The sequence below is a fragment of the Schistocerca nitens genome, chromosome 2, assembly GCF_023898315.1.
Source record: "Schistocerca nitens isolate TAMUIC-IGC-003100 chromosome 2, iqSchNite1.1, whole genome shotgun sequence".
NCBI lineage: Eukaryota > Metazoa > Arthropoda > Insecta > Orthoptera > Acrididae > Schistocerca > Schistocerca nitens.
The window spans coordinates 627,448,173-627,470,797 of record NC_064615.1 but is presented as its reverse complement, the minus strand read 5'-3'; the positions used below and the strand labels follow the sequence as shown (position 1 = coordinate 627,470,797).

The 22,625-nt window shown below is 39.5% G+C and overlaps 1 protein-coding gene across 1 annotated transcript in view; it reads left to right on the top strand.

Moving 5' to 3' along the window:
* LOC126236723 (esterase FE4-like) overlaps nt 1-22,625 on the top strand; it is a 426,111-nt gene that overhangs the window by 339,536 nt on the left and 63,950 nt on the right. The window contains exons 7-8 of the mRNA XM_049946247.1: nt 11,961-12,126; nt 20,292-20,470. Coding sequence (XP_049802204.1) covers nt 11,961-12,126; nt 20,292-20,470 — 345 coding nt within the window. The remainder of the gene's footprint in view (nt 1-11,960; nt 12,127-20,291; nt 20,471-22,625) is intronic.

Here is a 22,625-nt window from a genome sequence, read left to right as displayed (position 1 = left end):
CTATGCAACTTCGGCTCCTGCGCGCCGCTGTGTGACCGCCACTGACAACACAAACAGTGCCCTCGCGCCAAGCGTTTCACCCGCGACCGTGCTGCCACAGGCCGCGCCCTCAGGCAATGGACTCACTAACGGCTCATGAGCTCTACTGAGCTCACCCGACCACGGTGCCACTGCTTCGGGCAGGCAGCCATCTTGTCGCGTTGACTCCTGGAACACTTTGCCGCCTCGGCTCCCGTTGGATCCGCCAAGTGGGTCCGAACACCATGACCAAGCCTCGCCTGCCCCACCTGCCGCACATTGTAAACAAACCGCCTCCCATGCCGCTGGCAACATTGTCGTCGTCACCAATGGCACGGTTCACAAGCTTCGCCTCACACAAGGTCCCCGATCTCCAGTAAACCACGTCAACTTTGTCCCGAGCATCTCTCCAACCTTAAAAATCAGATTTCTGAACTACTAAGCTCTGGCGTCATTGAACCCTCTGCCAGTAGCTGGTCTACGCCCATACATGTGACACCCAAGAAAGACGGGTCCCGGCGCATGTGCAGAGACTACTGTCGACTAAAAACATGGACAATTATGGACACCTACCCCATACCCAACATTGCCGACTTTACCAGTTCCCTCGCAGGTGTGACCACATTCTCTGTCATTGATTGCAAACGGGCTTATGACCAGATCCCTATGGCACCTGAAGACATTGAGAACACAGCAATCACCAACCCGATTGGGTTATTTCAGTTTCGATTCGTGCCCTTTGGTCTGAAAAACGCAACCCAGACCTGGCAACACTTCATCAACGAAGTGCTATTCGACCTAAAATTCTGCTTTGCATATCTTGATGACATTCTTGTGTTCAGCTCCTCCGTCAAGGACAACATTCGACATGTGCAAACTGTTATGAACACTCTCGCAGCAGCAGGCATCGAGATCAACCAGGTCAATTGCAGCTACATCAACCCGCTGTTACTTTTCTTGGTTTTCGGGTCTCTGCCGACGGCATTTCACCGCCCCCTGAGAAAGTACAAACAATACTAAACCTACCCAGACCTTCGTCATTCAAAGAGCTCCGGCGCTTTCTGGGGACAGTTAATTACTATCGCCAACATCTACCTCAGGCTGTGGATATTCAGGCTCCACTGACAGATGCCTCGGCAGGCACCAACACTTCTGGATCTTGGCCCATTCCATGGACCCCTGATATAACTGACTCTTTCACTGTCCTCAAAAATCTTCTTGCCGAGGCCTGCACCATCGCGCATCGTCATCCCAATGCGCAGCTTTTCATCACCACAGATGTGAGCGATACTGCCATCAGCACTGTCCTCAGCCAGACAATCAACAGCCAAACTTCGCCTCTGCAGTTCTTCTCGCATAAGCTCACCAATGCACAATAGAAATATTCCGCGTTTGAGAGGGAGTTGCTCGCGGTCTACGAAGCAATCAAGCATTTTAAGACTGACATTGAGGGATGCCCTTTCTATGTTTTAACGGACCACAAACCCTAGGCTGCGGTCATTACAAACCCGCCAGCTGACCCACTTCCTTGCTGCTTCAGAAACATGGACTTCATATCTCAATTCACCACTGATGTCAGACACATAAAGGGTGCTGATAATATAGCTGCTGATTTCCTTTCAAGAGTTGACGCCACCCATTCGCTGTTAGACCTCTCCGAACTGCCTAACCTCCAACCCGCTGATGAGGAAACAAAAAACCTGATTTCAGAGTCTATTTCTTCACTACATTTTGTCCGCACCAGCTTCCCTGGCATTTCTGGTGAGATCTGGTGCGACGACAGTACGGGTACGTTATGTCCCCTCATCCCAACCACGCTCCATCGAGCTGCCTTCAACACACTGCATAATTTAGCCCACCCTGGTGTTTGTGTGTCCACCCACCTCGTAGCAGAGCGCTTTGTGTGGAGAAACCTCAACAAGGACTACCAGCAATGGGCACACTCCTGTGTCACATGCCAACGCTGCAATGTACACAAGCACACTTCACCCCCCCTCTGTGCCTTTTCGATCCCTCCTGGGCATTTCCAGCATATTCATATTTACATTATTGGCCCTCTCTTCCCCTCTAACAGCTTTCGTTATGTTCTCTTGTCTATCGACCGAACAACTCGCTGGGTCGAGGCTATCCCCCTACCCAATATTACGGCAGAAACTGTTGCTCGAGCTTTCGTCGAGTCATGGGTATCACATTTCGGATGTTCAGCTATCATCATGACTGACCAGGGCAGACAATTTGAGTCGGCCCCATTCAACGAGATTTGTAACATTTGCAGCATCCGGCGCATACATACCACAGCATGTCATCTGCAAAGTAATGGGCTAGTCGAGCGCTGGCACTGCACTTTCAAGGCGGCTTCTCAATGCAACGACTCTCAATGGACAGAGGCCCTTCCCCTTGTGCTACTCGGCATTAGTACGATCTATAAGGAAGACCTCAAAGGCACAATAGCAGAGTTCGTATATGGCCAGAACATTCTTCTCCCTGGTGAACTTGTGAGCCCTTCTGCTTCTCTCCCTCAGTCTGACTTACCTTCCTTCGTGGACCACGTCAGACGCCACTTCATCAACCTCCATATCCCTCCACCCGCCAGCCATTCCCACCCTAAGGTTAACGTCCCAAAATATCTGGACAATTGCAAGTATGTTATGCTCTGAGATGACACTGTCCGTGCTCCCCTCCAACCTCCATATACCGGCCCGTACCAAGTTCTCCAGTGCTCTGCCAACACCTATGACATCCAGATGAAAGATTCACCTGTTACAGTCTCTCTCAACAGACTTAAGCCTGCTCATGTTGAGCCTTCTTCTACCCCCCTTCAGGCCACAACCACACCACTCACTGTCGTGGCTCATGACGCTCCGACCACTCCCTCCACGACGGACTTACACACTCGATCGAGCGACTTCCAGCTCCAATCGCCGAGCTCTCCTCCGACCTCACCCTGTACTCCAGTCTCACACACTCCGTTGAGTGACCACATGCTCCCCACATTGAGCTTACCTATGATCATGCCCTCGCCACTGGGCCCTTCGCCGGTCCCTTCGACCTCTCCACCGTCGCCTGCCTCGCCCTGTCGTGGTTTCTCATGCCCCCCAATCTTGAACGTGCCCTCGCTCGAGCTGTTTGTTCCTGTCCCCCCGGAGATAATCCACAACATCTCAATAATACTGTGCGATGATACACTGTTCGTCGTGTGTTTCTCTTCATCCAGTGCTCATGACACAACCTCCACCATTCCCTGCCACCTGGTGAAATGTGTTCCCCTCTCGCCCGACGTCAACCTGGACATGCTGTGTGTGTTTGCCACGCCCACCGGAGACATAGTCGTCGTCGCTCCGTTTCATCTGCAAACCACCAGCCTACCTGTCGCCGCACGACCAGCATGCCCGGTACGACACCCGGCTCGCTTCAACGACTTCCAGGTTCGGTGGCCGAACCTTCCTTCATGACATCTACCCACACACCTCCCCAACGACGTTGTCGAGCTGACCGTGGTCCGGCTCCCAAGGACCACCCCTGCCGACGCCTTAGTCACACACACCCCCCTCCCCCCGGCCTCTAAAGAGTACTCCGTAGCGCGAGGGGGGGGGGGGGGGGCTATGTGGCGGCGATGAGGTCAACATCAGCATTGATATGCGTTCGTCTTTGGCCTCTGAGCATCGTCTTTGGACTCTGGGCATTGTCTTTGGGCTGTTCCAACGTGTTCAGTTCCTTGTTAGCCTTGCATGAGTTCAGGTGAATAAATGAACTGCTGCAAAATGGGTGTTTTTTGATGTGACCAACCTGAACGTCTCCCTCACTTTAGTGTACCCATACCACACATATGGAACTGAAGTGTGGGGGTGTGCTGCTGCCAGGCATGTAAATAGGGATCCATCCTTCCTGCCTTTTTAGGCAGTAAGGTTCATTTGTAAGTTTAGTTATAACAAGTTTTGCAAAGGCTTTTTCAAAAGTAAGAATCTACTAACATTGTTTTCAATATATACTTATAAAACTATTCAACTAATTTTAAAATATCATCTGCAAAGACATAACACAAAAAATGCAGACAACAGCCCCTATTACATGGGGGATCAAATTTTATAACAAACTTCCAAAAAATTTAAAAATCTCATGTAGATGGTGTTTGAAATCGCCTTGAAGGAGTTTCTTACGTAAAAGAATTCCTTTCAGAAGAGCAGAACACTTCTGTTTGTACAAATATTATTTATATGACCAGTAATAAAGCTATATAACTTTTTGTCTTTGTCGTTTTTAATTGTTCACACAAAGTTATGAGAAAAAGTGCAAAATATGTTCAGAATCAAAAGCAAATCCTTGTATTTGTCTGTGGAGAATAAATAAATAAATGAAGATAACTAGTTCTCGAGAAATTCCACCTGTAAGATTAAAAATCCATTAGTCTATGGGTTTGACATTATTTTCAACCTCAGTTTTAATTCAGTTAAATCCTTCCTCTATTCCTTCACAACTACATTCCTTTTATACATATAAAAACATACATGTAGCACATAAATGTTAGTACTAAAATCTGAAGGTAAAAAGAGAGAAATAGTGAGGGAGTGAATTTCCTTTTAAAACTTGTATCTATTGACTCAGAAAAATTCTGCTATACAGTTTTTGTTCAGTATTATGTACCTTAATATTTGTAGTGGGATATAAATAATTTGTCCTGAGAATTAAGAAATACTGTGGAATTTATCAACAGTTCTTTTTTATAACACATTGAAATCATCATGAGTGCAACACCTACACAATTAAAACATCACAATATATGTCGAACAAATAAACTGTTGTATATACTTATTTACTGAAAACCATCCTCCAAATCTTCTGTCAAATCACGGCAAGTCATTTTAGTGCAACTTTGTCCTCAACAACTGTTATACATACTGTTCTGAAGTATAAGTCAGCCCCACACTCTTCAATTTTCTTCAACAACCTCGATTGCAGCCACATGAAATCAACAGTAATACCTTGTCTTGAGCTGGTAGTCATTTCATGTGAAGTGGAAAGAGGGATGAGTTTGATTCCATTCAACCACATTTTCTAGGGTGCATGCTGTTCCCCAACCATAGCTGAACTTGAAGATATACTTGGTAGGAGTAGAGGCATGCTGCATTGGTAGTGAGTGACAAACAAGACTGTATGACAGCATTGCTTTCATAACCCACAAGTACATTAACATTGAAATCTGATATTAAAAGTGTCATCACCAGGACCTTTTCCTGTTTTTGTTTTAATACAAAGGATGAATTTTTCTCTTCCTTTTGCAATCGCCTAAGGGGAAGAAGTTGGAGCATTTAATATTTGGGAATATTATGAGAGTGCAAGGACTGGTTGGAAAGCCTTCAGCTTCCCTTTACAAAACATGACTGAAGTACTTTTGCAACAACTTACTACAAGAAGAAATAAGATTGAGTCCTTGTATTTGTGGATGAGGGAGGAGTTATGGTTATCTTTAAGACCTCATTCTGCCTTTATCTTCCTTCATCATGATGTCTTTGTATCTGGAGCAAAGGTATAAGTAGCTAAGAAGACCATTATCTTGACTAACAATAACTGGTACTTGCTGACACATACAGGACTGTTTAAGCCCCTCATGATGCAAGACACCTCTTGCGGCAGCAAGCTTGGGGTGCCAGATGCTTCACAGATTTCTATACAGGATGTATCACAGTTAGTAATTGCCGCTTAAGATACGTTGAGAGAGGTGTCAGAGGCAGCCAAGTGCATAATTTGTAGGCAGTACATGTCACAATCTGTAGTGAAAACTGATACGGGTGAAAGTGTCTGAGGGTAAAGTGGAGAGGGGAAGTCATCAAATATTATGTAGCTCATATGGAAAAATTTTCTCTAACCAACTCTGGACATGTATCAAAGTTTCCAAACTTTCACCACTTTTGATGTCTCTCCTTCCAACATATATTTACTGCAAATAAAAGAGGTGGTAGGGTCACACATTATTCTTCTCTCAGTCCACAGAAAAGAAAAGAGAGTAAGAGGAAACTCCAAATAACACAACAAATTGAATTGTCCTACATACCTTTAATAAGTTCAAAGCATAAACACAACTAAACTGGACAAGTGTAGGGAAAAAGAGCAGTGACAGTGGTAGGGAAGTAGTGAGAGAATGAGAAGGGTAAACTGCCATTTTCATACTTGTCCACCAGTCCTGATTTCAACACAAGAAATTTCATCAAATTGAATGAATACTGAATATTTCCATATACTTAATTTCTCTTTTCATTTATGTAACTGACAGCAACAAAAGCTGCACAAATTATGCATTAAAAAAAATTATTCCAACTTTTATGTATTCATAAATATCCATTTGCCTTACAATATGCACAAAATCTTTACTGTGTAGACTCTTTTGAAGAATATTTGTTGTAATTACAGTTCTCTTTTAAAAAGTGAACCATTTTGTGTAAAAATTAAAAAAAAAAAAAAAAAAAACAGAAGAAAAGGAGGACGTGCCCTCCCTAGGAGGAGGAACATTTCTTTTTCTTACTACTAAAACCCATAAGGATATTTTCCCAAAGTTTCAGTTATTTCTGCAAATTTCAGTGTAGTGCACCTTCCTGATATTGTCCTTCTTCACTAACATTTGTTCCACCTTACTGATCTTCTCTCATGTGTCTCTTCTTCATCAGTCAAGTTCCTTAGGATTTCTCTAGTCAGGCTGTCAGGTTCCCTGTTAAATACAGTTTCTACTGGCTCATATCCTGTAGAATCATGTGGCACATTGATTACTTCCTCAAAATTGCCTATTAACTGACTCCATTTTCATGCATGTTTTGGCAATACATCTGACACTTGCAGTTTACCTCCTTCATAACACATTCAGCAGAATTGGATGTGGATCTATAGTGTGAAATAGACACTGGTTCTACATCATGTCTTTTTAAAATCCTTGCTTGTTTCTTCCATGTAAATTGGCTTGTGTTATCATTTATGCCCAAAGCTTTTTAGTGGAGTAAGATGAACTTGCATTGCTCCTCCTATTGACGTAGATAAAGGTCAACAGCTACTATCTCTTTAAGCACTTTTGGCAATGCAGGGACTTAGAGTATTTACATTAATAACAAAAGTCTTGGTTTTATGGCAAATTTCACATGATCTTCATGAATTTCATATCCTCTTTGGACTGTTCTAGTCCTTCCATGCACTTCTTGGCTCCAAAGCATCCACAGCTAATTAAATATATGTGCCATGTGAGATTAAATATGGCATGTTCTGGCATGCACAATTTCCACTCTACTTTGTCTGTATTCATTCTTCAGTACAATACCTCTTCATGCACTAGATAACTTATCAAGATTTTGTCTACCCCAATGAACCCATACTTTCTTTTCAGCAATAATAGACATTAGTCAGCATTTTGTTCATGGCATATGTTTTCACTATTCTGCATGCTTTTCCTTCATGAGTATGCCTTTGATGAGTAATATCAAGTCTTCTGGAGTTGGCAGTTGTGTGTGCAAGGGCATGTTGGGCATCAAATTCTGTTCTTCTTGTATATATTTCACTTCAAAATTGAATTCTTGCAGAGCTAAATTCCATACCCCTAACATCCCAGTACATAGTTTACTTCTTAACAGTAATTACAAAGCCAGATTCCCAGCCAGGAACATAATAGCAGAATTTCAACACTGGGAAACTACACACTGCCTCAGATTTCTTCTTATTTACTATTATACCATCTGGTATAATTATATGCCTCAAAACAATTTTTCTTCCCTATAAAACTCTGATTTCAATTTAGCACCTCAGGTTTCAAATTTCTGAAAAATTTTCTTTAGTGTTGATTGTTGTATTTTGTGCCAGTAATCAGGCATACATTTGATCTCTACTATGATCTGTCATGTTGCTCAACATCTTCCCAAGTCCCTCTGTGTAAGAAGATAAGCCCTAATTATATCGTGTATTTTCATGGTGATAATCTTGTCTTCTATCATTTTCTCCATCAATGTTTTCTCTTGTCTTCCACTGTTTCTCCTTTCTTTCAGTCTGCACAGACATTTGTCATGTCTGCTCTATAATTTTAATTATTGTACCAGTCGGTTACTGCAAACATTACATAACAGGTGTTACACCACACAGCACACAGTGTGGCTTTCTTCATAAGGCACTTCCAGATGCTAATTTCTCTCTAATTCTTTTTTTTTTTAAAAAAAAAACTGACAACATTTAATCACATCTCCAGCTGAATGGATGGTTGGAAATAAGATTTAAAATCTCATTTTGTTTGCTTTCAGATAAGTATTTTGGCAGGAAAATTGTTTCAAATTCTGTGTACAACAAACTTTCCTTTTTTTAACCGCATTACCCAATTACAAACTTCATTGTCCATCTGATTTATGATGTAAGCCATTTTGGTCACACCATTCCACACTTTTGGCAGTAAATCACAGAACTGACATATGAAAGCAACTGGGTGTGATTTGAAAATTGGATGTAACTTACTGGATTTGCAGCTATTTACAATTTCCATTTGTGGGACCCCTTTACCATAATGTTTAGTGTATTTATCTTTCTTTTTTTGTCTTCTACCTGTACAACTATTTCTTCCTGCTTTTTAGTAATTATGTCCTACCATCACACTCACTTTTCTGCCATGGTCTTCTATGTCTTTTTCTACTTTCCTTAAATGTATATTACATTTTCCTTCAGTTTTATTAACCTTTTCCTGTATGTGTGTGCTTTTCTTTTCCTGCACCTGTCTGAGCTCCATAATTGCCATTTGTAACTATCGTTCCAAATTTGTGATTAACATCTCTTGAGTTTCTTTAAACAGTTTAAATTCTAGCACAGGTTTTACTGACTCTCTATTAATTCTTCCAGAGTTTTGTCTTAACCTTCCTTTGTCAAGTTGGACTGTGCCATTACATGCAACTGACTGATACTTGGAGATGATTTATGTTCAGTTTTACTGCTAAGTGGGCTTCTCTCTAGCTTTTGCCATTTTTGTGTCTGTGGCACTTAAGTTTTACTCATCCTTAATTCTGTTGTTAGTTCCATGTGTATTGATTCTTGCTTAGTCACATTCTAAAAACTTGAATCTTTGAACCCTGCAACATCGTATTCTCCCTCATTACCAAAACAAGCTCCCACAACACTATTTAGTGGTAAATGGTATATGCTCCTTTACTGATGACATTTTAAGAACCAAAAAACACAGTCCTAACTGTCTTTCTCTACACAGATTTTGTTACCGTACATACTAAATGGTTCAAAAGTTTCACATGCAGCAGCAAAATCAAACTATGTGCAGTTGGCATTTATGTGACACTTCCATTTCTTTCTCCAACTGTTGGTTGTTGTGTAGTGATGTGGTACTCAAACAGGACCACTCCCTGTGCATTGACACATTGATTACCTCAAACAGCACTAATTAAACATGCTACAGATTGTTGTTTCGCACATGATTCTTTTGGTAATGGCACATTTGCTTACTCTCTTTGCTTATGGACTCATTACTCTATTGTTCCTTACTGTTTCTTATTATTGCATTCTGGAGTTCACTGTTTTAACTGTTCTTCGCCAAAAAGCATGTCCTTTCATGGTAATCCAACTGTGACCTCCCCCTTAGCAGTTGTTCCATTAATTTGCAGCAATCAGACATGGATGGGGATTTGGTTAACCGACAAAAAATGCTTTGATGCAAAATAATTTTGATCATATTGCCTAAAGTGAAAATGTGTCTCTTTACTTTATGAATATTAAAGTTCATCCACTTTAGATGGAAGAATGTTGTTATGAAAGGGTAACTGTACAGAGCATTTTACTTGTTTATTGACCGTTTGTATATAAGCCCAGCTATGCTTGTATTAACAGTTAAATTTATTCCACTTTCACAACAAAGTTTGTCATTGCTGTATCACTTTTCTGAATTGATATTTCACATTATAACTGTCCATGGTACTCCTTTCTATAACTGGTCAAATAATAATGTGTTGTGCCAGCGAAAGCTACTAAGAATGATGGTACCACTTCGTCCATTGATTTCATAAGTAATTACGTGCACCTTCTGAAAATAAACCATATTATTACTCACTATCACCCTGCCAGTCAACATAATACTTCCAGTCTCATAACTTACCACTTTAGCCAACTGTTCAGATAATTCTGGTACTAAGCAACTCAATGCAACAATTCTACACAAAACCCACATTACAACTCTCTCTTCGCATACTGGGGTGCATAACTGCTAATGCTTGGGCATTGTTGAATATAACAGCAAGACAATGCTCCTGCCACAAAAGGCACCTTCAGCCCTGAAAGTTCCAAAGAACCAGCTAAGTGTAAGGGGTATGATTTACATCATACTACTGTTGATGTAGTACCCCTTACACGATGATCTGTGAAGTTGTTTACATATTTTCAAATGGTGTCTATGAAAACTGCAAAGTTATGCTGCCTTGTAATGCAAGATTTTGCTTATGGTTGAAGCATAACATGTGATATCAAATTGAATGCTAGCACAGTGATTCTGACAGCCCTTCATGGACTCAACAGGAAGAGCTTTACAGAACTGGTGATGTCCCAGTCATCACTGCATTAACAAACATTACAACTGAACAAGGAAAAGATTCTCCATTCCTGTAGACAACATGGGCTTTAGAGAAGGAAGAAGCTGTTAAAGGAGAATTTCTCAAGTTGACAAATGGCAATAAATGCATAACAGCATGCAGAGTCTACCTTATCTGCTATGTTGCCTCCAAGTATATTGTACAGTTTCTTGAAGAAGATATAATTTTGAATCATGGAGTTCCACTTGTAATCATCCCATTTTTAATGACCAAACAAGCATTGTTTTCAGTGGGATAGTATATTAAATATGCAAACATTTTGATTAACATTATAATCATTCAAGCTATGATGACAATGTGTGTCAGTAACTAGACCTATGATACAGAGTTAGCTCATATTCTTCTCATCTACATTGTTATAAGCTGAGCATCCTGTGGGTGGAAGGACTGATGAATATGCAGTCTTGTCTCATAAAACAACAATCATCATCGCCACTGCACAAGCTTCAATAGAAACAGCTTTAAGATTTCAAGAACTGGAGAATACCATATTACATATCACTCAAGTATGGGTCACAAATACATGTACATTAAAAAAAGGAATCTTGCCAAGGTAAGACTGATTTATTCCTTGCTGGTCAGAAATTAATGATTCGTGATGTTATTCAGATCTTCCTAAGTTGGTTGTCAATGAGTTTGTTGCCTGTCTGTGTTGTTCATATTCTCAGTGTGACAATTGCTGTTACAGTGGCTCTCTATTGTGAGAAATAATTTTGTAGATTTTTTTTGAGGTTGGAATTGCATGTACAGGACTGATGTAATAGTGCAGAAATGCTTTTGAACACAATTTAACAAATGACCACAATGTAGTAACTGCACAACACATGTTGCTGGAGATACTGAAGAAGATCCAAGTCGCATAAGTTAAAAGAGAGAGTTAGAGAAAGAAACAAAATGGAGAGACAATTAAACCCTGAAATATGCAGCATTTATTCTATAAGACTTGCTTATTCCAACTCGTCTACCAGTTGAGACCACCAGCCAAGACAAAATGTGGTGCTTTTTGCACTAATATGCAGAACCTTTTACAGGAGGGTGGATTCACTAATGCTCTAAATGAGTCATTAGACAAAGAATCATGAAGCTTTATTAGCATCATGGATACTGAGCATCCACGTGTTATTGCAGAAAATCAGAGAGACTCACAAAAAGTGACTGTATTTTGCACAGCAAGTAGGTACAAATTGTATGGGCCTTTCTCTGCATACCTTGGATGTTAACAGAATTGTTCATTCCTCAAATAGAGGAAAATCTTTTTAACTTTGTCTTTCAGTGTGATGGTACAACTGCCCCTTCTCCAATTACATACTTAAAACTGAAATAATATTTTATTTTTTATCCTAGGAACAAATGGGAGCTTTGACAGTGGCATTTGTTCCATGTGTTGAGAAGGAACACTCAGGCGCTTTCTTGACAGAAGAACCATTGGTACTGATGACTCAAGGACGTTTCCACAGAGTGCCAGTTATTGTGGGTGGAACCTCCGGAGAAGGAATTGCCATGCTTGCACGTGAGTTCATATTCTTACAATTTAGATACATATAGTTAACATATGAAAGTCTAAGTACTGTCAATGAATAAAACTCAAGTATATTACATAGTTTCACACCAAAATATTGGATACAATATACAATTAGATTTACACCAAGGCCCTTAAAAACTGGTTCATCAGTGTTACACTTGACCTGCCACATAAGAGGATTGAATTTTGTCACAAATACATCAAATTTGAATTAATGCAACCTCAGTGTTTGGTTTTATTACCTTTATTGTCTCACAAGCCTCCAAAAGGATATTACAAGTTAATTTGAAGACAAAATTTTTTCACACCATGCTGAATGAATTAAAAATTAATTAATATTAAAATTTTCATATGTTCAGGTTAAAATATCTGTCATTCTAATTCATTTTATCAGATAATGTATATAACAGAAACATAAATGTGGTTGGTGGTTTATTATCTAGAGCTTAATTATTTTGTTTAAGTTGGCTTACTGGACACATAAAAAGATTACATATATCCAAATTAATACTAGTAAATTTTGCCAAGTAAGGTGAGTGATGAAGATATAACTTCCATTAAGTATTCATCTATTACTCCTTTTATGTGATACATTCCATTTTTTAATTTATTTATTTAGTGTATGGCATTTAAGTACATTTCAGTATTGGATCACATTATTCTACATTACATAAAATTACATATATTCACAGACAAACATCTTGTCCTTGTATATATTTGATGGATTTTTGGGATGCCACTGATCAAATGACAGTACCTGAGAAAATAAGGAACATATGCAGTCTAAGAAAAACATGTCTGCAAATTCAGTATTTCCATGCAAGATATCATTTCATTCACACTGGGGAAAACTATCCCATGGCTTGAAGGAGGTGTTCCGAGTGGCCACTGTGCACCCTAAGAGATTGATGTACACATTATATTATGGAACATTGCACTCATTCAAATTCAGTAGAGTGCACCAGATGAGGGTATATTTTTTGAGGAATGATGTCAGCAACCTCCAACACAACCATCGGCAGAGATACTGAGAACACCCTTGTATATGTTCCCATGAGGCATCAATACAAAATGAGCCACAATCTATCAGTGTAGATTACTGACTACTGCCTTATTGGCTCTCACAGTTCAGCAATGCCTTCCCTATTCCATTTATGTAGAAGTCTATCCAGTTAAACTGTACGAGTGCCAAACCTATCTCTTTAGTCTTCTACTCTGAGAATATATGAAAGATTCAGACATTATAATAAGACATTTAAGATCTGTGGGTTGCCAGTCATGTGGACTCTATCGAATTTTTAAGATTGCAATGGTCTGTTGTGCAATGTGATCTACAAAAATGTTCATGTACTCTCTGGGTAAAAGACTAAAGAGTTTATGTTTGGCAGCCAGACAACTTATCCAACTGAATAGCCTCCTACAATCCATAGATTAAAGAAGACACTTCTGAAATGTGAGAGCTCACAAGGCAGTAGCCAATAATGTCAATAATGTCCACCAATAGATTGGGGCTAAATTTACATTGATGCCTCAAGGACATATTCCTAAGGGTATATTCGGTATCCCCCCAGATGCTTGTGTTGGAGATTGCAGACACCATTCCTCAAAAGAGATGCTCTCATCTGTAAGCAGTATGGGTAATAGGAATTCTAGATTGGTAGTGATGCAATCAGTAAACCACACCAAAACTGTTACAGCAGAGAAAAGCACATCCATTATAATCCTTCTAAGTGTTTTTAGTCAGTATAGGCAGAAACAGTTCTTGGAGGATGTTCCACACTGTCACCTTGCTTAATATGTTCTGGCAGGTCACCTGCCTGGTGCTGCTATGAGGCTGTTTCTCCATACTATCAGGTGACTAGTGTATCAGCAGTTACTGCACATTTTGGAATCTCATTCAAATATGTAGTTCTGATAAATGGTCTCTAACATGGAAATGAATATTTGCTAAACATATGCTCATTAGATTTTATTTATTACTTATTCTCTGAACAGTCTTTTTCTACTTTGGTCCCATTGTTCAACGTCGCTCTGCATAGGAAATTCTGCATTTTCTCATTTGGGCAATGTGTAGTGTACTATTGACGTTTAAAGATTTTTTTTTTTAAATTTTCTGATGAAGATGATGATGGTGATAGAACACTGTCTTTAATTAGCCATTCAGAAGTATTACTTGCACAGGCATACAACACATGGTTCATCATCAGCTAAAATAAAGATCAGATGTCATTTAAAGTCTCAGCTGCCTTCTTGGCAGGATAAAAAAGAAAGATACTGATATTTGTCATGCAGGAATACGTGCACCACAAGTACACCAACAGGTTGATACTTTTTTAAAAAATGTAACAGACACCATTTTCTAATTGCAGCTTATATTTCCTCACTTAATCATCTTCTTTCCAGTGACACATGACCTTCTGATTCAACAGTCAGTTTGTATCTCACTGAGGAATAGTGCTTTCCTAATCTCTACATGCCTAACAGACACCCTTGGCTCATACACTGAGGTGACAAAAGTCATGGAATACCTCCTAATATCACGTCCAAACTCCTTTTGCCTGGCATAGTGCAGCAGCTCAACATGGCATGCACTTAACAAATTGTTGGAAGTCCACTGCAGAAATATTGAGCCATGCTGCTTCTACAGCTTTCCATAATTGCAAAAGCATTGCTGATGTGGACAGTTGTGGTCCAGTGTCAATTCAATCATTATTTGGGAACATGAAGTCCATTAATGGCTGCAAATGGACTCCAAGTAACTGAACATAACCATTTCCAGTCAATGATCAGTTCAGATGGACCAGAGGACCCAGTCCATTCCATGTAAACACAGCCCACACTATTATGGAGCCACCAGCAGCTTTCACAGTGCCTTGTTGACAATGTGGGCCTCTGAGTTTGTGGAACCTGTGCCACACTCAAACCTTACCATCATCTCTTACCAATTGAAACTGGGTCTCATCTGATTAGGCCATCTAGGGTCCAACAGATATTGTCACAAGCTCAGGAGAGACCAGTGAAGGCCATGTCACACTGTTAGCAAAGACACTCACATTGGGCATCTGCTGCCATAGTTCATTAATGCCAAATTTCGCCATACTGTCGTAATGGATACATTTGTTATGCATCCCACATTGATTTCTGCAGTTGTTTCAAGCAATGTTGCTTGTCTGTTAGCACTGACAACCCTACACAAACACCACTGCTCTCAGTCGTTATGTGAAGCACATTGGCCACTGCATTGTTCATTGTGAGAGAGAATGCTTGAAATTTGCTACTCTTGGCATGCTCTTGTCACTGTGTAGCTTGGAATACTGAATTCCCTAATGATTTTCAAAATGGAATTTCCTTTGCATCCAGCTCCAACTATCATTCCACATTCAAAGTCTGTTAATTCCCACTGTGCATCCACAGTCACATTAGACACCTTTTCACATGAACTACCTGAGTACAAATGACAGCTCTACCAATGCACTGCCATTTTACACCTCTGGTATGCATCTTTATATGTGCATATCACTAATTTGTGACATTAATCACCTCAGTGTATATCACCTGGCCTATTTCCTTCTGTTTCAGTGCACTTTAATACACAGTAATTTGAGACAGCCTTCATTAACATGCTTATTTATTTTTTATTTTTTTAAAGAGAAAGATCAAATAGTATGTTTCTTGTAATTTCAGTCCCAGATCTAAACAAATGAAAAACATATAGATTTGATACTAATATCAGTCATTTCTCCATATTTTTACATTTTAACATGTCACCTTCTTCTCAATCATCTCTACACTCCTACCATTGCTAGGGGTACCTCGTTGCTCTCCCCCTCCCCATCCTCTACTATATTTTCTGGAAAGTAAGTCTTATTTTTACCAAGATGGTTGAAACTGCTGCAGACACTTGAACATACATATAACCAGCTTCCCACCCAAACAAACAGAGGTGCTGGGGTCAAATATCATCAGGGCTATCAACATCCAGTGCTACAAACCTAAAAACTGGAGATTTCCCACTAATATAGTTGGATTTTCAAATGTCACCTTCTCTCTCTCTCTCTCTCTCTCTCTCTCTATCACACACACATACACACACACACACACACACACACTCTTTCTCTTTCTCTCTCTCACTCACTCACTTTCAGAGATGTTGCTGAAAAGTTCATCCATTTACATCAATGTATAAGTGCCATCTCATTGCTAATGATTGTCTAACATGCTCACAACAAATAGCTTTAATGGAGGAGCAACTAGTTCTTCTGGGGTTCCTCTCAATGTCTTACACGAGTTTTGTCTGTAAAATACATATAAAAGTCAAATAATAACTTTATTTTACAATTATTCAGGTATTACAATATGGTCTTCTTCATAGTACTCGCCCTGAGATGCGATACACTTCTGCCAATGCCGTTTCCACTGTTGATAACATTGCTGAAAGTCTTCAGTTGTGATGTTGTTCAGTTGCCGTGTCGTTTCCACCTTGATGGCTTCCACATCTCCCAAGTGCCGCACCCGAAGCACCATTTTGCATTTCGGGAACATGAAGACGTCACACAGGGCAAAATTGGGTGAATAAGGCAGGTGGTCTGTCACAGTGATTGAGCTTCGGGCCAAAATCTCGCACACAATGAGCGAGCAGGCGCATTGTCGTGATGAAGGATCCACCTGCCCCCTTTTGCCAACTCCGGTCAAACTCAGGCCACACGAGCTTTGAGATGTGTCAGAGCTTCAACGTAAAAATTTCCTTCACTCTCTGGCCGGGAGGGACAAATTCCTTGTGAACAATGCCCCTAGAATCAAAGAAAACAATCAACATTGTGTTCACATTGGACCTTGATTTTTGCAACTTTTTTGTTCTCAGTTCTCCTGCTAGTTTCCATTCCTTGCTTTGAGATTTGAGCTCCACATCAAATTCATAAAACCAGGACTCATCTCCAGTGATGACTCAGTTGAGGAAGTCCCCTCATTCCTCTGCTTCCAACCAATCCTCACAGCACTCAACCCTCTTTGCTTTCTGTTCTGGTGTCAAGAGCTTCGGTACGATTTTCACACACTATTTCTTCATTTCAAGTTTTTGTGTCAGGATTTTGTGAATGATTGTTTTGGGGATTGACAGCTCATCAGCAATCATTCTGACTGTCAATCTACAGTCTTTAAGAACACAAGCCCGAATTCGTTCAACATTTGCATCGGAGCTCGATGTCGACAGGCGTCCTGGGCGAGGGTCATCGCTCACTTCTTCTTGGCCATCTTGGAACCTTTTTAACCACTTGTTCACGGTTGGTTCCTTCAGAGAATTGTCTCCGTAAACCTGTTTCAAACACTCAAAAATCTCACGGCCATTCTTGCCTAGCTTTGCAAGAAACTTGATGTTGACGCGCTGTTCCTCAATCAGAGAGAGCTCCATGCCGATGGCAGGTGAAAAAGGGTAACTGTCAACAAGCTGCTGCACACTCCCACCTTCACACAGAGTGCTCTGACTCTAACTGAGTGTTGATAGGATTGATTACAGCAGTAGTCCCACCTGGCGGTGACTGCAACCTGTAACATAAAGACATTATTCAACTTTTATACGTATTTTCCAGACAAACCTCGTACAACAAACACCTCCTCTTCCACCACAAAAAGAAATACATAGGAGTGAGGTTAGATGAAGTTGGTGAGTTTGGTATGGCCCAGCCCTCCCCGTCCAACAATTGGGGAAAAAATGGTCTAAATGTTCTCTGACATCAACTCTGATGTCAACAGCAAAGTGATGCAGGGCCTGTCATGATGGAACCATAATCATTGCATTACAGCTAACTGGAGTACTAATAGTACTTCACAGAGAAAGATATGGTAATTACCTTTAAAAAGCATGTGAGGCATAAGTTCAGTCAGATGGTTGTGAACTATATCATCTCACACATTTATGGTAAATTTTTGTTGATAGTGGAACACACAAATTGCCTTAGGATTTTTCAACTTTCAGACATGGCTATTGTGGCTGTTGAATATTTCTTCCCTTGTGAAGGCAGCCTTGGCAGTAAACAAATAATGTGTTTAGAAGTTATGGATGTTAACAGTTTGGTGTAGATTCCATTGGCAGATTCCACATACCAGGGGAAGTCATCAGCTGATAGGATTTATACCTTCCAACACTTGAATGTATGCATGCCCTTCTGGTTCAGGACATTTCATAAGTTGGTGATTGAGGTACTTAGTTTCTTGGCTGTGGATCACAAGCTGGTGCTGGAGTGTGCTCAATTTGCTTTAGCATAGCTTCTTCAAACTGAACATTTCACACACTGTGAGGTCAGCCAGTCTCTTGTCATTCTGGTCTAAGGGATCCTCACACAAGAAACAGCCATTAAATATTTGAAATGTTAGATGATTTGGTAACCTCCATCCTGGAAATCATTCACTGTATAGCTGCCTTGCTGTGCAGTGTATTGCATTGTGCCTCTCCATAACTGAGATGCATGCCAGATAACTCAGTTACTATGTAATCAGTCATCAAGACACTGTAAACATCAGTAGAAGCTTTCATGTAAACACAACTCAACATAAACAGTTGCAGTACAGCTATTTATCCCTGAACATGGACGCTGCTACCAGTAATGAAAACTTACCCTTCCTAGCAGTAATATGTAACTGTATGCAGATCAGATTCCAGTGTCAATATGTTGCATACTAAATGGTCAAAACAACTGTGAATGTTGGCCTGAGGGAAGTCCAGCATTGAAGTCTTCAATGGCCAATAGCAGGGAAACAGTGTGTCTGTGACATCTGTTTCATGTGACAGAAATGTTCCTTTTTATCTAAACTAATAACTTGACAAATTTGTCTACATATCTCTTTTACATCCTGTTCATACATCATCAAGACTGTCACCAATTTGTGCAGCAACCTTAAAAACTGGAAATTTCACTATAATATATTTCTTTTCAATTATTTTCATGTGTATGGAATATGTCAAATAACTCCACAAATTTGTATACATTGTTCTTTGACATCCTATTAATGCATAATCAAGACTGTCACAAATTAGCTGGCAACCATAAAAGCTGGTAATTCCACTCTAAAAAGTTTTTTCAATTATTTTCATGTGCATGTTGCATTACACTTTCTCAGAATGAGCATGTGGTAGATTTCCTTAACCAGTATAAAGAGATGTGTGGGTAGCCAACATGATATAGTGTGATACACCTTTATTGATGCAGAGAGCATACAGCCCAGCTACATTATATCAGGTTCTAAACTGAACTGTCTTGCTCATATTGCTCTCGGATACTTCACACTACTGTGGTAACTCTCTTATCAGCAGTGTCACTAACACTGATGTCCCCAAAAGCATCTGTTGTCAGTGTTCACACCAAATATTGGTCACCTGCGGACTTCCTCCCTTTCACAACTATTTCCTTGCAGTGTGAGTTCTCAGTGTACAACTGTTTCATATGACAATGACCTGAGAGAGCTACCAGTGTTTTAGCAAGTCAAATGCATATCATGAGTAATAATGGACAATTACATTTCTTGTGATGTTCTCAGATATACTTTTGCTGTTTATGTCTGCATGTTCAGAATTACATGCAGTGTTGTGTTTGCTAAGATATCTTCAGTACATTCACATACCTGATGTGGTGTTCATAACCATAATCAGTGACAGACACCTGCAAGGTGTTCTAGCAGTTAACAGATATAGCATTGGTTTGAGTCATGCTCTCTACAGCTTCCTGTACCAAGTGACTGAATGAAGGACCTAGAGTTTCATATGATCAATGCTACCAAAATCTATATTTGCTAAGAGTATATTGTAATGTTGGGGCATGCCTTGCTCTTATTTGATTTCTCCTGCAAGTCATACATAGTGCGTCTCTCCTATCCTCCACTTTATTAGCTTCTTTGGTTCTCCACACTTAACTTCATCAATCCTTTTCTTTTCTCCTTGATGCCTTAAGACATGTGCCCTGGTTCCAAATGTCCAAGTTTCCATTAACTTTCTTACAATGCTGTCAGCAATACTACATTTCTTTTACTGCTGGCCGTATGAAAATAATCACAAAAATAATACATCTGTTTACAAAATTGGTACTCATTTATCCTAAATTCTGGTTAACAACAAAATACAGTGATTTTTTTCTGGAACTGAAATTTATTTTTATGTTTTACAGTTACTGGAATTCTAAAGGATACAGAAAAAATGGATTTCATGATTGACAATTTTGAATTAGTGTTTGGTGATAGTCTTCTTATAAAAGACCTACATACAAGAAAAACAGTTTGTGATAAATTAAAACAATTTTATTTTGGCAACACATCACCAGATGATCGCTATAGGAGGCTTGTTTTGGTAAGAAATATTTATGTAAGAAAATCACAAGCAGTCTAATGGTAGAGATCAAACACTTTTGCACACTGGAAATATTTACTCAATTAATTTTGATGTTGATTTATTGACTGTAAGAGGATGTTGATTTATTGGCTGTAAGAGTCTGCAAGTGTGTTATGCATAGTGCTCAACAGAACAATGTATGTAAAAGTACTGGCAAGAATATGTAAGGATCCTGCACAACAGGTGAACATATTATCATGTATATGTGTTGGTACATGGAAGCAGTGAAGTAGGATGAAGGAGTAGCTGGATAGTTCAGCAGTTAAGTGCATTGACCTCACAAGGCAAAGTCTAGGTCTCAGCCTCATTCTGGCACACAGTTTTAGTCTGTCAGGGAGGTATCAAGTGAAATATTGCTTGTTGTATTCTGTTTGTCTCGTTTTTAATATGGTAAATTTGGACCTTCATGCTTCCTCTTCCATTGGACCAGACACATTCTGTTTTGTGTGAAAGGCATATGTACTTTTTCCACAATAATGTATGCAAATATATTATTATCTTAAATTACAGTACAATGAAAGTGGTCCAAACATTATGAAGTGGTTGGAAGAATCAGCAAATATTTAATAAACTTAATTTACATCAATAATTCTAGTCAATAGTCTCCTGTTTTTATCTGAGTAATATGTTGCCTTATCCTGAGATTAATGCATGTTAGGATTTGAGGATGTCACCTGAAGAACGTGGTGAAATACAGAGCACGGTCAAGCAAATAGGAAGCCTCAATACAAGCCTTTTTCAGTTTGATCACTTCCTTAATAGATTTTACTGTAGAGCCCGTGATTCCCAAAATCTTAATACAGACAGTGAAGAAAAGTTCTTTGACCTCCAGTCTTCAATCAATTACTCTCACGTCACTATAAAAATCTGATACAGTGTCACTCATTGTTTCATCTATAAATGTTATAAACATGTAATTAAAACATTCCTCTATAGTTTCCTGTCTTCCTGCCAGCAAGTCTCTAAGGTTATGTTCTTCATTAAACAGGATCAATCTACTTACTGCCTCCCATGTTTGATTTCACCTCCAAGGACGTAACGGTCCCATAGAGGCATGGGAGTTTTTCTTATCTGATTCACTGCAAGAAACTCAGTCTTCTCTTCGATAAGTTCTGGATTCATCCATACTTGGACTCAAATTTTGGATGAGGGAGGTGGGGGGAGACTATGAGGACTTCTTAGTATTTTCCTTTTTTCTTGATGAACCATAATACACATTACTCATTGCACTAGAACTGAATTTGCATAACCATTTCTATGTTTCCATGGTCTCCACATTTCTGGGCTCTTTTGAGTCCTCTTTTTCCCCTTTTTCCATATTTTTCCATAATGTTTGCCCTATGAAGTCAAACAGATTGGTTCATATGGTTTCAGACTAAGTACTTCCAATCTATATATTTTTTTTTTCTGAGTGCTTTCAAACCAATATTTGGTTTTAAATGTAGCCTCAGATTCTTCATAGGTCTGAAAATCTACTATATAGAGCATCCATCATCACACAGCATCCCTGTTCAGCTGAATCAAACATCCCATATCTCAGGAACTGTCCCTTTAAAAGCATTCAGATACAATATAAAATGTTCCTCACCTGCAGGTTCAGATGTGGGTAAATTATGGGTAAGTCATCTATTGTTACACAACGTAAACTGTTCAAACTGATTGGCTTTAGTAGCACTTTATTTAACCAAGACATCTCTCCCTCTCTCTCTCTCTCTCTCTCTCTCTCTCTCTCTCTCTCTCTCTCTTTCTCCATGAATTACATTTTTTTAAATTTATAAATCAAATTAATTCCTGTTATTCTTCCTGATAGGCATGAATATTTGCATAAGCCAATATTTCTTACTTAATATGGGTTACCTTAGAAGACTGAGAGAAACCTCTGTTTAAACACTGACAGAAAAAAATAACAACACTAAAAAATAGTGTGATGATATTTCAGAAATACATTTATCTAGGTAACATATTTAAGTGATTAACATTGCAAGATTACAGGTTAACATAAACACAAGATAAGCCACTGCAAATGTGAACTGCTGGTATATTAATAACTGATTGTAAACACCAGAATGTTGAATGCAAGCATGCAGATACGCATGCATTGTGTCATACAGAT